Source organism: Pomacea canaliculata, linkage group LG1 (assembly GCF_003073045.1).
Source record: "Pomacea canaliculata isolate SZHN2017 linkage group LG1, ASM307304v1, whole genome shotgun sequence".
NCBI lineage: Eukaryota > Metazoa > Mollusca > Gastropoda > Architaenioglossa > Ampullariidae > Pomacea > Pomacea canaliculata.
The window spans coordinates 12,197,060-12,212,540 of NC_037590.1; the positions used below are offsets into that span (position 1 = coordinate 12,197,060).

The 15,481-nt window shown below is 36.2% G+C and overlaps 2 protein-coding genes across 2 annotated transcripts in view; both read left to right on the forward strand.

The window, feature by feature from the left end:
• Window positions 1-6,733, forward strand: part of LOC112559955 (ADAM 17-like protease) — a 130,702-nt gene extending 123,969 nt beyond the window's left edge. Inside the window, exons 26-33 of the mRNA XM_025231511.1 lie at window positions 537-638; window positions 911-973; window positions 1,894-1,991; window positions 3,856-3,977; window positions 4,107-4,188; window positions 5,842-5,930; window positions 6,171-6,209; window positions 6,475-6,733. Of these exons, the coding sequence (XP_025087296.1) occupies window positions 537-638; window positions 911-973; window positions 1,894-1,991; window positions 3,856-3,977; window positions 4,107-4,188; window positions 5,842-5,930; window positions 6,171-6,209; window positions 6,475-6,588 (709 nt within the window). The 3' untranslated portion in view covers window positions 6,589-6,733. The remainder of the gene's footprint in view (window positions 1-536; window positions 639-910; window positions 974-1,893; window positions 1,992-3,855; window positions 3,978-4,106; window positions 4,189-5,841; window positions 5,931-6,170; window positions 6,210-6,474) is intronic.
• Window positions 6,734-8,910: 2,177 nt separating this feature from the next.
• Window positions 8,911-14,850, forward strand: LOC112559107 (ADAM 17-like protease). The gene is made up of 10 exons (XM_025230052.1): window positions 8,911-9,026; window positions 9,314-9,447; window positions 9,914-10,002; window positions 10,207-10,316; window positions 11,035-11,087; window positions 11,410-11,537; window positions 12,040-12,129; window positions 13,300-13,395; window positions 14,048-14,186; window positions 14,638-14,850. Coding segments are annotated over exons 1-10 (960 nt in total). The 5' UTR covers window positions 8,911-9,024; the 3' UTR covers window positions 14,757-14,850.
• Window positions 14,851-15,481: the final 631 nt, after the last annotated feature.

Genomic DNA, 15,481 nt, shown 5'->3' on the forward strand with positions numbered 1-15,481 from the left:
GATTCTACTGGTGTAGTTTCCATTCTATCTACAGCAAGGAAAGTGCGTGCCAGAGAAGGAATTCCTTGCGGCAATGGCGTCTTAGACACAGAAGAGGAATGCGACGCTGGACAGGACAGCTTAAAAAACCAAGATAAATGCTGTAACAGAACTTGTCATCTCAAAGAATCTGCACAATGCAGGTAAACTAGTGTTTAAGTATCTCAACGTGTTACCATTTCGATCATGATTATTAGATAATATTCCAGCTTACTATAATTTCATTCCCATCCAAGCTGGTATTTCAGGAGATTCTATCTCATTTGGACCAGTAATTGAAAAAATCTACGCTGGTCACACATCAGTTGCTGGTAGCACGTACCCATGAATGCCAAAGGTAAGAGAAGAAATGCGACGGTTGGGTTCAGTTATTCGCATACCAGTGAACAGTGACTTTAACCACTATGGCATGCAAACCTTGCGTCTTGTACTTTTTAAAAGAAAACAATCAGTAACAAGGCATCTGTAAGTATTCATTTTGCTCCGGGTGTTTACAGTGGTTTCAACAAACCGTGCTGTACAGACTGCAAAATCGCACCACAAGGAACTGATTGTGAATCTAACTTTGACCTGCCGTGTATGGAAAGCGCAAAATGCGAGTATCCTTTTGTTGTTTAATCAACTAAACATTTGATGATAACTAACGCCTTTCCCTTCACCCTGTACCCGCAAATGTCTATGTCATATTATAAGTCAAATATTAGAGTTTTCATGTATGATAATTTTTATTTGTTTGTCTGATTTCCTCTGCACATTGATTCTTACGACGAAGCAGTTTTGTGTTGTGAGCAAAACATATTTGCAGTTATTTCTGATTGCATTTTCGTCTGTTTGACTTTTGCCTTCATATATTTCCTTGACGGTTGATGAGTGGTGTTTCCACTGACTGTCCGTCTGCTGTGCCAAAAGAGAATGGAATAGCCTGCCGTGGAGAGTATGTCATGTCTTTTGTACCGCTTTTTGCATACATAATTCTTATTTTATTATGAGCTTTTAAAAAAATTACATTAATATTTGTATGAAAATTAGTAGAAGTATAACTAGTGTTTGAAATTAAGATTATAAATCTGAGAAATTTTTAGAGATAGAAACCGAAAGTACAGCGTGATTAGCTTCAAAATTACATATTATCGTCATAAAGGGATGACATGTCATGAGACTATTTAATAGAAGAGAGCTTGATACAAGTGACCGAGGTGCTAAACAGCACCATGTTGTACACCACAGTAAACATCTTTTCAAACTACTGCTGGAGGTGCTAAAGGTGCCCTCTGTCGTTTGTACTTCTTAACTTTATCTTGAAGAACATTATGCAAGAAACCTTCCATGATTTTCTTTATTGGTTGTAGACATGTATCAAGTCAGTCTGCGCTTTGCAGTGCAACCGATCTCATGGTAGACACTAACAACTATCTTCAAAAGTGGAGGACCTTTGTCGCTGCCCTACGTGCCGACCGGCATAACGGGCAGTAATCTAATCTAATCTAATGGCATCAAAGATGGCAGATAAACTGCAACAATCCAAATAGAATTGCAATAGTGACACCAGTAATGACCAAGCTTTGGCACATCATAAAGTTTCTTCGAAGCATTGGCTATTGCATTCTGCCCTGTGAGTGCAAAACATCAGGCAGAGAAATAAGGATTCAAGCATTGAGATAGTGAGAAATGTCACTCGCGAGAGCCACTGAAAACTCCACTGGAACAAAATCATAAACAAGCAAGCTACAACAAAAAATAGTAATATTTGTAATAAAACCTAAGCATAAATAAAGCAAAAGAAGAGAAGATGAAATGTAAATACACAAACAAAATCGTTATTAGGAAAAGTGCTTGGTTTTCCTGTTATTTCAGAGGCCAGTGTATTAACGGCAGATGTATTACCACATACTGTAAGGAGCTGGGAGAGAAGGATAATCGGCGCTACAGAGCCTGCATGTGTGATCATGACGGTGAGATCTTAAGTCCTAGATAATTAATTGTATTAACACCATGATCGTTCTCTGTGCAAGAACATAAAGATACAATGATAATAATAGACACTCCGCTCTGCCGGTGGAATGTGGGCGATTGCACAAAAATCGCTTTGTTCAATTCAAAGTATTTCATGGACTATCAGGAAAAGAAATATTACTATTAAATCACAATAAATAGCAGAGATTCGTCATGTGTTAAGAGTATGTCTTTGTTTTACAAACTTTTGCAATGTATATTGATGTGTACATGTTGTTAAAAGTCAGCGGAGATTGGTGGAAATGCCTATAATGTTTTTTTTAATAAAATCCAACAGTTTTAAAGCACAATAAAAGGTGACGCAAAATATTTTTAAACTTTGAAATAACGTAACTTGAACCACGTGCAAAATACCATGTGGTTCCCTAGGTGAATGTCAAACACCAGTTTGTGCTGAATCCGATAGTATATACTACATAACATAGCAGTTTCAAGCCACCCACTTGGGGCCAAAGGTCGCAATGGCGGTTAGAACAAGTAATGTCAATACAGCGAGACACATTGCCGCCAATATACAGAAGTACTTAGGCGAATATTTGTTGAACACTAATTCGACGAATGCCTGTGTTAAATGTGATTTATTTTGTGATATTTCTGCAGTGATGGGGCAACTCTGGCTGAACCTGGATCAGGATCAGATCCCCAGTGTCCATTTATAAAACCTGAGAGAATGTCGCAGTTTTTATGATGACACTTTCCGCGTTAGAACTGTTTGTGACACAAGGAATGAATATAAAGCAATAATCCCATTCTTAAAGAAAAATTCTTTAGAGCATAATGCCTACACTTAGCCTTCAAAGCCTGATAAAGACAAAATAGAAAATATATTTGTGTTTGCGTGGGGTTTATCTATCTCCAGCATACAACAACGGTCGTATACGGAGAGTAGATTAGCAACATGTCCTTTAAATAAACGTATTTAAATTACAACACTAAATATATTTATATATATATTATCGCACAAGGTGACTTACTTTCAATATGACAATATAATGTCTGGGCAGAGTGGTCCCTCTTTCGGTGCTGAAGCTAGAATCACAACGAATCACAGCTCTCAAAATTCTTTATTATCTAGTCTTCTTATGCGAAAATTATGATCATAAACCTTTGATTCGACCTTTGCAAGCAGGGCATCCTGTAATCGCACAGTTACTGCCTGCCATCTTAAAATAATAAGACAGTAGCTCTGCGAAACACTGTGAAAAACGAAGCCCGAAAAGGCGAATACCCCCCTTGGTCCAGCGCATGCGCGACTCAAGAGATCCGTTCCCGCGCCTGAGTTGACTGTCCATAGGGTACAACGTCTCTGATAAAACCGTTGACTTTGTACGAAACCCGTGTACAACATGCGTAGGACTTCAGAAATCCCTCGTTGCAACAGTGAAGCGAGGTAGGTTGGCCTGGTTTATCCACGGAGCTACATTATAAACCTCAGTGGGTTTGTCCATGTAGCTCGCAACGATACCTTGTCAGAGTCTGTCCTTTAATGTACAATGGAGGGTGTTCAGCGTGCGGTGGACAGGGCAAGAACGTGAACGAGGGGACTGGTCGTCCTGTGCAGGATCTGCTCGCTGTGGCCCAAAGGTGGAGGGCTTTGTCAGCTGCCGTGTATATCCAGACGCTCCCTCCTACGACTGGTACGAGTCAAGGGATGAAAGACTGAGGACTGTAGGGAAAATGTTAGGAAACAATGCAAAGCTCAGATGGCATTCCCCCATGTTACCTACATTAGTTAGCTAAGGTTAGTCTCGCGTATCGTGTTTCTCAGCCAGCTCATGCAGCACTCATTCTGTCTGTTACCAGCTTCTGCAGCCTGCAAGCGCTGCTGTCTGGAGGTCTTTGACAACGATACAAATGGTCCGTGTTTCCCTACAAACAAAACACTTAGACCTGGACAACTCTGCTACAACGGTGAATGCAACGAAGTGAGTCGTGGGAAATACTATATGTTAAAGTGTCAAGTGATGTGTTGATTAATGATTTTAATCTACGAAGATTGCCTTCAAAGAGCGTGAGATCGGAATCATTATTATGATTTTTTTGTTTGTTTTCAGAAAGGAGAGTGTATTCCATCGGAAGGCACTTTTACTATCCGGCTATTTAACTTCTTCAACGATTTGGATTTTGACACTCTTGGTACACGCCAGATTTTCTTCGAAAATGTGAAAAACCTTCTATTAATATTTCTCTCAAATAACAAAAATTTTCTGTTCAGATGTTTAATTCTAAGTTTACTGTAAGACTTATGAAAATGGAGTCATTAGACACTCAAATACTTATCCAGGTTACGACGCTTGTATGTTTTCTTTTTCTATAATTCTGTATGTAATTGTGAGCAATATTAATGTTTTTTTCGTGGTGTCTATAAAGGCTTAGCACATGGTTGATCCCATTTAATGTCACATTTATTTTCTGCACAATCATCTGTCCTTCGTGGCTTCAGTTTCTCCCTTGTTTGTATGTGGAGGGTGTAACTGGGCAGTGATCGATCTTATCGCCATTTCTACGTGCCAGACACGTGATTGATTCCACTGATGTTGCTGACCTATTGCAGTGTACCAAATGCCACTTATTTTGTAGTTCTTTTGTGTGTGTGAATTGCCCTTGCGATTTACTAAATTGTGCTGTACTCTATTGTAATTCTCACCTTTGCTAATGGTTCCCTTCAAGAGTTTGCTGTATTCTGGATGTAGGCTAGTGAACTACTTAATGTTGTCTGAACATTTTGTTCCTCTGTCTGTTTAGTGTATCTATTTCTACTTTCTATCAGGGACTGATTGTTACACTTTGCAGGTCCAGTCCTGATATTTATTCGATCTGATAACATCGCCTCAATCTTCATGTTTTCTCTTAAGCCCGGAAGTCTTAGAACGGCTCAGTAACGTGGGTGTCCTGTTACAAACTTTTGCCATTAAAATATGATAACTGACATGGACCTGTATTCTTTTCTGCAAGTTCGCAGACCGGTGTTTCTTAAAACCATACTGAAGTGTTCTTGTTTTTTTTTTAAACACAGATATGAATAGATACCTAAATAACATACTAACTCTGTAATCTGGAGCTCCTTACACACAGCCGTTGATGAGATATTTACTTCAAGAGTGCTCGTTTTACACCTGGAATCATTTCCATGTGCCAAATCTCACTCCAGCGCTGGACAGCGGTGTCACGTTAGTTTTTAGTTAAGCCACTCGATGTGGTTTTTGTTTGTGATACACTCCAGAAGATTCAATCAGACTAATTTGATTTTCATTCTCCACAATAAAGCAAAAGTTGTAGGGACACGGACGTTTTTGTATAGCCTTTAATACTTTAAATTATAATTATAAAAGTATAAAATATTTTTAAATATACCTTGATACCCCAAAACATGTAAATTATGCGACGAAGTGAAAATACCCGCCATTGATTTTACTTCTGTTTTTTGCAAGAGATGATTAGATGCCGGCAAAAAGTTTAGGAGAGAGGCTGAAAAATAAAAAGAACTGAGGTAGCTTTGAGTTGTCGATTGAGCAGTAGGAAAGAAGAAAATGAAGAGTCAAAACAGGAAGAAAAAGCCTCTCCTGTCGCTGGCCACCAGTTGCTACGAACGTGTCAGACATTGTACACGTATATCTTTTTGTTGCTTTTTCTTTAACAAAAAAAATCTTTCCTCGCTATTATCGTCATGCTGTTACCTTGGGACTAATTAAAATCAGTTTTATTTGTGAAGACGTAGACTGTATATTTTTAAATGATAGTTTACATAGTAGAACTTTAGAAGCAAATATTTGTGTTGTCTTTTCAAAGCGGAGACCATGAAGACTAACCTCGTCATGACTGTCGTGTTTCTGACAGCACTGTTCTGGATCCCAATCAGCTGGTGCATTTCCTGCATGGTAAGTTCTGATCCTTTAAACATTCCAGTTTGTCTCACATCCAGCAAATATAACAACATATTCGTATTTGAGTTTCTTAGGCTTAGTTTTCCCTTTCACTGTCTTTTTTTATACAGAAATCATCAACCTTATTTTATTTTGCTCGACTTATATATACATTAAGGTGTGTGTTTTAATACTCTGATAATAATCTTTATATTATCAATTTGGACTCATTGTGTTGTATGATCTTTTGCACAGGACAGGAAAGAGAAAAAACAAGCACCTAAGAAACCGATGGTAATTGCGAAGATCTCAGTTTCCTATTACCTTTTTGCTGGTCTTTGCCATGAATAAAAGTATTGCTAACGGCTCTATAACGTCAATAGTCAGGAACTTTGATTCTTTCTTTGAATGTTAGACTGTATAATACAACAGTAAATCGAACATACAATTAGAGCAAGAAAATTTATCTTCCCTCTTTTAAGGATTATTTCAATCTTTTCTTTAAATGTCTTCGTCTTCTGTAGAATGTATGAGGCAGGTAATATTTTGTTCTTTTAAGGCACGTGAAGAACCACCCACTGAAAGAAATTTTTCGTTCGAGGATTCCATGCTTTATGAAATGAGGAATATGGATCGGGAAGGATCTTCAGTCGATCCGTTCGCACTACCGTAAGGTCCAACGCCTGCCAAACGCCAATGAAGGGATGTGGACAAGAATAAAATAAGTCCATCAGTACTGTAAGAAACAGTATTAACACGAAATATTTCAAAGTCTGGCCTAACACCGACAGACTAAATAAGACCTAAAATATATTTTGTCTTATTTGAGCAAAGACTGTTACTTTTTAAAATGTCGCAAGCACCCACCGAAGAATATAACATATATCATAACAAATTACATATTTAAGACTTGTTTCTATAACTTAACACTGTCTTAAAGAAGCAAATTAAATCCAATGCTTTTAAACAAGCCGCTAGGAAACATGTACTGACAAGGCTGTTTTTGTGCACAGCGTTTCTATGAAATGGATTATCTAAATAGGTTTAATGCCTTTCTTTTATAGTATTAGCTCGTTTCAGTTTGACTTGTTTCGGTGGACTGTATTTAAAACAATTCTAGCTAGTGTTCGTACACATGGGGCTGAACACTGAACTATTTTAAAGTAAGAAGTATATCTATATCTATATATTCCCACAGACAGATAAGAAAACTACATTTTCAATGTAGCTCATTGTGATATATTTGAAATTCGTTATTTCGCAGTTTAGACGGATTTGAAAAGTTTTTAACTCAGACAAGGAAATAAAACATTTTTAAAAGAAGCGTAAATATTCAGAAACTTTTTGTGGAAAGATTGTGTGCCTTCAGTTGTTACGCTGAGTAAAGAATGAAGGAAAGATTGTTTTGACATCTTTTGACGTTGAAATTTTGTAAAGTGCTATTCAGGGAAAAAGACAAAAAAAGTGCATGCACTTTTGTGTGTGCCTGCAAACCTTTCTTTTTGAATGCTGTATAGATGCAAATTGTTCAATCCTAAACAAATTTTTTAAGTACGCCTTTCTTTAATGTCAACATTTAGGTTTTTTGGTTTCATTGAAATGTATTTAAAAAACAATTACGGCTAGTGTTCATGGCGCTATATAACAGATAACAAAACTACATTTTTCAATACAAATTAGTTTATTGAAACATATTTTAAATTTGTTATTTAGTAGTTATGACGTATTGAAAACTTTTCTTTACTCAGAAAAGGAAATAAAACATTTTTAAAGGAAACGCAAATATTAAGATTTTTGTGTGTGGAAAAATGATCATCCTGCTAATAGTTAAGCGCAATAACGGACAATGGAAGATTTTTTGACATTTTCTGACGTTGAAATCTTGTAAAGTAAGTAAACTCAAACTGAGACATGAGCTGACGACACTCATTACTGAAATGAGCAGTTAATCGAAACACTGACGTTGAAATAAAACGTAGCTTGGAAAAGAATTCAGTAGCTTCCTGTTGGTTTTATGTCTGAGCAGACAGAGATAGGTGCCTCAGTAACATGTCCAAACCACCTTGCATGTATAGTCAGGCATAAGGACCGACATTTGCAGTCATTCAACCGTCCACGATAAGAAGAAACGAGTTTGTTTCCCGAAAGTCTACATTTAGTATTAGTACGAAACTAAAACTCACAGCTCTGATTTTCCTTCACTAGATGACGTCATCTTTGAGACGTTTCTATCGAGCAGACGATGATGTATGTATATTTCCCCAGCCTGGAGATCATGAAATTTAAACTGTGTGTGGAATTAAGTTTCTAGCATCCTGATTTAATTAGTTGCCTGTAAATACAAGTTTTCTTTTTCTCTCTTACAGTGAATACGAATACTAAAATTATTGTGAACGACTCAACGACACGATTGCCGGTCAAAGATGGTTTGTTCTTTGAAACTTTTGATTTTACTTCAGTACGTCGTTCTACACAAAGTGATTGCGATGGAAAATAGAAAATTACAAGTAGAAGAAAGTAAGTTGTGTGATTTGAAATACACACTAGTTGTCAAGTTATAACTTCACTGACACAAACACAGTTATTATTACAATCTAAGTCATTTTAATTAATGCTTTGATTTAAAATCTCTGGCCTAGGGTTCATGTCGCTGACCTCACTATTTCGAATAAATACACGGTTCAGTTGAAACAGATCTAAGTTTTACATCTTATCGCTATTGTTTGGATATCGTTTGTTTTGTCCATGTTAGAAAGACCAAAAATGTTATGTTTACTGGTCACTCAAGAAGTTGCATTAAAACGTTCAAAAGGAGAGTAAACAACTGTAAATAATGAAGTGATGTTAAGTGTTATAAAGGGTAGGATAGGAGCAGACAATTGTTTGATTCTATGCCTGCTCCTGTTACTACTCGCACACATAGAGGAGGGAATTTCAGTAAACTTCTGCTTTGATGAAATTGATTTTTAAAACAGATAATGTACACAAAAAGCTGTTTCACTACGAGACCTTGAAGAAGTCGGATATTTCTCTGCACGTCCGCCACCATCGGGATGTTGACACTGGACACGTAACGGCCAGAACTTACGTCACGTTCTTCACACTAGGAATGTGAGAGACAAGTTACAAACATATATTTGTATTTGGAAAATATGTAACACATGCCAGGAAATTGTCACGCTGAGAAATATTATGATCAAAGGAGAAAATGTGTGAAGTAGTTTTTAATAGTTACAAAGCTCTATTTTGATGATGTAAATTAGCGTGTCTGTGAGTTATTAGCGACCTCTCTATGTGTGCACGAACAAAAGCAGTTTATCTTTAATTATTGGCTAAATAAGAAAAAAATTAAGAAAATCTTTTAAGCCAAGAGATGAAAGCAATTCTGTTTTTCTCAGGAACTTCAGTATGGTTTTAAAGGCAGGCTCTCCTGTAGTGTCCCCTGGACTTCGAGCCTATACTGTAGACAGGAACGGCAAGTATGAGCCCCTTCATGTAGACTCAAACGATTTCCTCACAGGACATTTACAAGGTTTGCTATTTTCGTTGTATTTGTAAAACTGCCTTGAATCGTCTCTGAAACTAGTAGAGTAAATATTGTTTAGCTACAGTATACCACTATTGCATTACAAAACTCAAACACAGTAACTGTGTAAAATATCTGAATCTCGTCTGTTGGTTTTGTGTGATATTTTTTCCAGTTTGTATTTACAAAGTGTTTACTGCATTTTTTAATGCCCTCTTGTCGTTTCTTGCGATACTTTAGTTTCTTTGTTTTTGATATATGCCTTGAACCATATGGCTATCCCTCTTCAGAGGTGAGATGGATATAAACACTGAGTGGAGCATATGGAAATAAAGGATAAAAAGTTGCCCATTGTTACAATGCGTGAGAGATTCATGATTCGTGGGATATAGGAAATTATCTTACAAACAGAAACAGGTCGCATGAAATTTTTTAAATACTGAAGAATGATTTTCCCATTTTTTTTCTTCAGAGAATGAATCTATGCACGTGTATGCTCATTATGAGGAGGACGTTCTCTGCACAACAGTTTATTTCCCAAATGAAATTTACTTTACTGAGGTACTATTTGTAATAACTATTTGATGAAGAATGAAGTTTATAGTTGTAAATGACTAATCATTTGTTCTGTTGTTCATTTTGTTTTCTTGCATTTTCTTTCTAATGATACATGATACATTTTTAACCGAGAAATATTCCCACAAATATGATCAAAATCTTAAGTATAAAATTACATTTATTTACTTGTTCATTTGTTTTCACCAGCCGTCGTGGAGACACCTCCCTTCATCAAGTGGGTGGGATCTGATTAGCTACAGGCTTTCTGATGTCAACTGGAATCATACGGGTCCTTTTTCCGATCCACTAACATTATTGTATGTAGCTTTCTATAACAATGATTAGCAGAGATGATTAACAATGATTTGCAATAATTTCACTTTGGTGGAAAGATTCATTCGTTTTGAATTAATTTTCATGTATTTTTTTAGAAGATTACATCTACGTTTCTTATTCATAATGTATAAGTAATTGTTTTAACAAATTTATAATTAATTTATTAATAATTAAAAGATTCAATAGAAATGCTCTAGTGCGGCTTCGATTTGGAATTTCAGGCATTGTGTCACATACCTTAAGATAATCTGACGATAATCTGAGTAAGACACGCACTGTTGTGTCATATCAATGGAAAGAATGAATTACATTTCTATAATGCTGTTAACATCTAATAGATCTCTAAAATACATTCATTCCAAAAACGTGTTACAAATTAAATTTAAAATTTAAACAATCGATGCTGATGTCAACAGCAAATGAGATAAAATTGTGTAATATGCCAATCTTTTATATCTAAAGGCAAAGAGCAGAAATACTATCAAAGATTCCACACTAAAACATATTCTTCATCCACTATTGTGTATTATATATTTTCCCTGTAAAATGTTGTTAATTAGTCTTTCAGAATGGGCTTAAAGGCTTTACAAATCAGCTGTCCGTATTCGTATTAATGATAAACGGATGTAGAGAGCTACGATTGAAGGTCCTGCATATATAATCTGTTAAACTTCTGACGAACTTCATCTTTGCTTACAGCCAACGACCGTTTTCAGACGAGTCAGTTTCAAGCGACGAGCAGCATCAGAGATGTAAGTGATGACATCATAGTTTACTGGTAAACATTTTAGGCAGTAATTTCCATTTCTAAGCCAAATATTTCTCTACAAGAAGGAAAAGAGAACTAGGTCTTACTGAATATGCACGATTTTTCCGAATGTAATTTATTATCGGTGTAATCATAGTAGGAATCGAAGATAGTTATAATATATGAAGATAAGTTGCTAACCTAACAAACACAAACCATTGTGAAATTTATAACATTTTTTTAAGAATCAGGGCAATAGCAAAAAATACACCAGTTATTTACATAATCAAAACAATTAAGAGAATTACATAATTAATTTTCTGCAGTCAGCAGAATCAGACAAAAACGACAGAATAATGGCTTCAAGAAAAGGTGTTCCTTACGACTGGTTGCCGACTATTCGTTTTATAGCCAGTATGCCAGGTCTAGTGCTTCTGAAGCTATAAAGATAATGGTAAGTAAATTGAACACTCTGGTTGTTGATTGCACGGATTAGGCTGATACAGATGGTGGTGATACTGTTGTAAATGTGGTACGAACAATTTTAACTGTCCTTTTAATTCTGTCGTCGTTTCGTTCATGAAGCTTTTCTTTAAAACTTCTACTGAAACAAGGTACTGTTCTTAATACAAACCATTCAGTTTAATACAAAACCTTTCAAATTTCAGAGAAGGCACTTGAATGCATGAGTAAAAAAGAAAAGTGAAATAGCTAAACATTTAATCGAATTTTGTCTGGATTTATGGAAGAACAGAAGCACTAGTGTATATTTTGTCCCGTAAAAGCCGCTTGAAAAACGTATTTCACGGTCCAAGTCATTATAATGCAGTGCAACACAGCTATAAGCTGGCAATCTACATAGGACTTAAAAGTGTAGTTTTAAATGATGTGTAGTTTTATGTGAATGTAAGGAAATGCTCGCACATTGATATATAAAACATAAAATATTGTCGTAGGTGAGCTCTATTGAAGAGGTGAACCGAATATACACCCATACAGAGTGGAAAATAGCGGAAAGCCTTGGCTGGGGCTTTGTGATCAAACAGGTTTAAATGACATTATTTTCTGCACTTTCGTATCTATCAGCAGTTCCTTTATGGGTCTTTAAAATCCTCTGTTGTAGATGATGCCAAAGAGTTGTCTGGGGTCATATTTTTTTTTTAGCAATAAACATTTATTCTCCATTAACACATTAAATGACAAAATCATCCAAATCATATTCCTTGAAATATAACAAACATACATAACAATATCACAAACATTAAATAGTGCCAGACATTTTTGTCCCCGACAATTTATGAGTCATTTCAATATACTATTCCTCATATAATATTCTTCATTTACCCATTAATCATATAGCATATTCTATGTTTAAGCCATTCATTCCATTGCACTATACCATATATAACAATATAAAAGACATATATGTCAACATGTATAAAAGTCTCGTCACTGCTTAAGTTTTGGTCAATAAGTTGAATAAAAGGAAGCCAATGTTTTACAACTTTTTCTTCTTTCATTTCCAGAGGTGCATTAAAAATTTCAATTTTATATCTATGTTGCAGTATCTGAATGAATGGTTTCAACTGAGGTGTGGTTTTTTTGAATCTGCAAGCGTATATGTATGATTTAGCAAGCAGTAAGATTAAATCCAGTACATCATCTGTCTTAAAGTTATTGCTGCAACCAAATAAAACCAGGTGTTCGCTTAAAATCATCCTTGTCATAATCCCACATTTGTTTGACACATAATTTTGAAAGTTTTGCCAGAAATCTTGAACACATTAACATTTCCAAAAAATATGTTGAATGTTTTCTTTTTCACATCTACAATAGTCACAAAAATCATCCTTCTCTAGACCCATATTAAATAAAGCTATTTTTGTCCCCAGTATTCAGTGCAGGACTCTGATTTGGAGCCATTTTAATTTAATCTCTTTAATCTTGGCTACTTTCCTGAATATAATATGCCAATCAACATTTCTATTTAGTCTTGTGTCTCATTTGGGGTCATATTTTGATCAGAAAGGTCAAATAGAGATGGAATCAATCGACTAGCTCAGAAGTATTCATCCTTGTCTTCTTTGAGCAAAGCACATTTATATGCTATCTAATCTTGTGCCAACATATTTTCAATTGTTTTATAAGACTAAACACAGTTCTACACTCAGTCGTATCGGTCGCTAAACACTAATAACACCTGTATTATGTTTCAGGTTCTGGTTCACACGGAATACTCAACCGGGCCAAGCAGAGGACCATTCAGCTATAATTATGAAGTGGATCATTGGAATACATCAGATAAACTTTATGTAAGTATATCTGAACTATGTAACCTTTCAAGTACTTCTATCATTCGTGATTCGTTTCTGTGTGATTCGTTTTCTTTTATCTACCGAAATATTGCGATTTCAGCAAATATGGAGCTGACAAACATCTGTTTGCAGTCTACATTTAGGTACAGAGATGTAGAAACTAGTAGGACAGATCTCTCTAATCCTAATTTTTCTTCTGCTTCTTTTACATGTATGATCTAGACCCTATAAACAGGATGAGACAAAGACAAAAGCTGCCTTCTCAAATTTAGAAATTTACATTTTGATGAAAGGACGATAAGACCCTAAGAAACTGGTAGAATGGCTGACTTTTGAAATAGTAAGGTCTGTATGTCTTAAGTATGCAGACTGGTATACGGTAGTGTGCTTAGCTGTTTGGAGGATGGAGTGAAAAGGGAACATCGGAGTAACAAAGCAGAAAAATTGTGTCAGGTAGTTTATACATGTATGACTGATGGTGGCAGTAGAATAGATTCTATTGACAATTACTGGACATTCTCAACTGGACGTATTTTAGTAACGCATCCTGACACTAACTGACAAGACACAACACACAGACTTTGTTTACGCTTTGAAATGTGTTTCATGTGTGATTTTTTAACATCGTTTGTCTCCATATTTTTATCAGGCTTTCAGTCGTCACAGGGACATCATCCAGTTCTGCTTAGCGCACTTGTTTACACACACTCTTTTCAAGGACAGTCGTGGGATGGTTGGCTTAGCATACCTAGGCAATCGGTTTGGGGCTGGAGGAATATGTGCAATACGTGAGTAACAGTGTGTATAACAGAGCAGTACCGAGTGCCAGTGTGCGCCATTTGTGTGCATGTGATCACGTGCTTGCTTTCTGCGTAAACAGACGTAGTGTTGAGTGGTTCTGCCACCTGGACTTACATAAATGTTAATGCTGTTGTTGCTTAGCACATTAGTTTATATTGCTTCCTTAGAAACAGTTCGCTAATTTGTTTTAGGACACTGTAATAATTGTAAAGCTTAAAAGAAATCTGCAGTAAGCACGATGAGAGAAAACCGTTTGAAATTACATACTGTGCTTCTTTTTTGTTTTCATTGTTTTAGTCTTCTTTCATTACTACTTAAACGGACTGCTTATAATTGCTAATACAGTTGTTATGTTAAGAGTTATTTCTGTTAACACAAAGAGTGACACGGAAGCGTTTAACACAAGTAAATTAAAAGCTGTTTATTTGTTATTTACAGCAATGAATGACATGTATACTAGAACGGGCTGGACGACTTCTGTGTACGGTGACAATTATACTATTGTTGGGATACTTCATAAGTTGATCACAGCTCACGGTAATGCTAACTGTCGGTAGATAATACTTCTAGTGAAAGACAATAATGTGGGTGTCAGTGTCAGTAGACGAACTAAATTACTTAAGGAAAATAATGACATCGACAATCTCACTCACTCCCTTCTACCTATCTATACTTATATTTACAGGTACAGGTAGTCCTCGGGTTACGACGGTCTCGAGTTACGTCGTTTCGTGGTTACGACGCTGTAAATGAAGCTCATTCCGAGTTGCGAGGTTTAGCGGCGTAAGTCGAACTGTACGCGGCGGAAGTCATAGAGTCCAGTACAGTACTGTGAAAGTGGAAGTCATAAGGCAATCTGAGAAGGGGAAAACAGCAACAGAAATTTGCAGGTCTTTTGGACTTAGTCGTTCGACTGTCGCTACGATTATCAAGGATAAAGATCGCATCCTTGAACACGTGACAGGATCTGCTCCTATGAAAGCGACAGTGATAACAAAGCGTACTGTACTGCACAATATTGTACTGTACTTATGTTTATTGATAATTATGTAGGGCACTGTGTTAGGATAGGTGTATGGATAAGTTAAGTGTTTGCAGTACTGTACTGTTATTATGGTACAGTACTGTATGAACGTATGATCCGACTTGCGTCGAAATTCGGTTTACGACGCCGCGTTAAGAACGGATCCCCGTCGTAAGTCGAGGACTACCTGTATATAAATACACGAATACTGTGATAAATACACTGTTGTACACTTGTATGACAACATGATAGAGATTG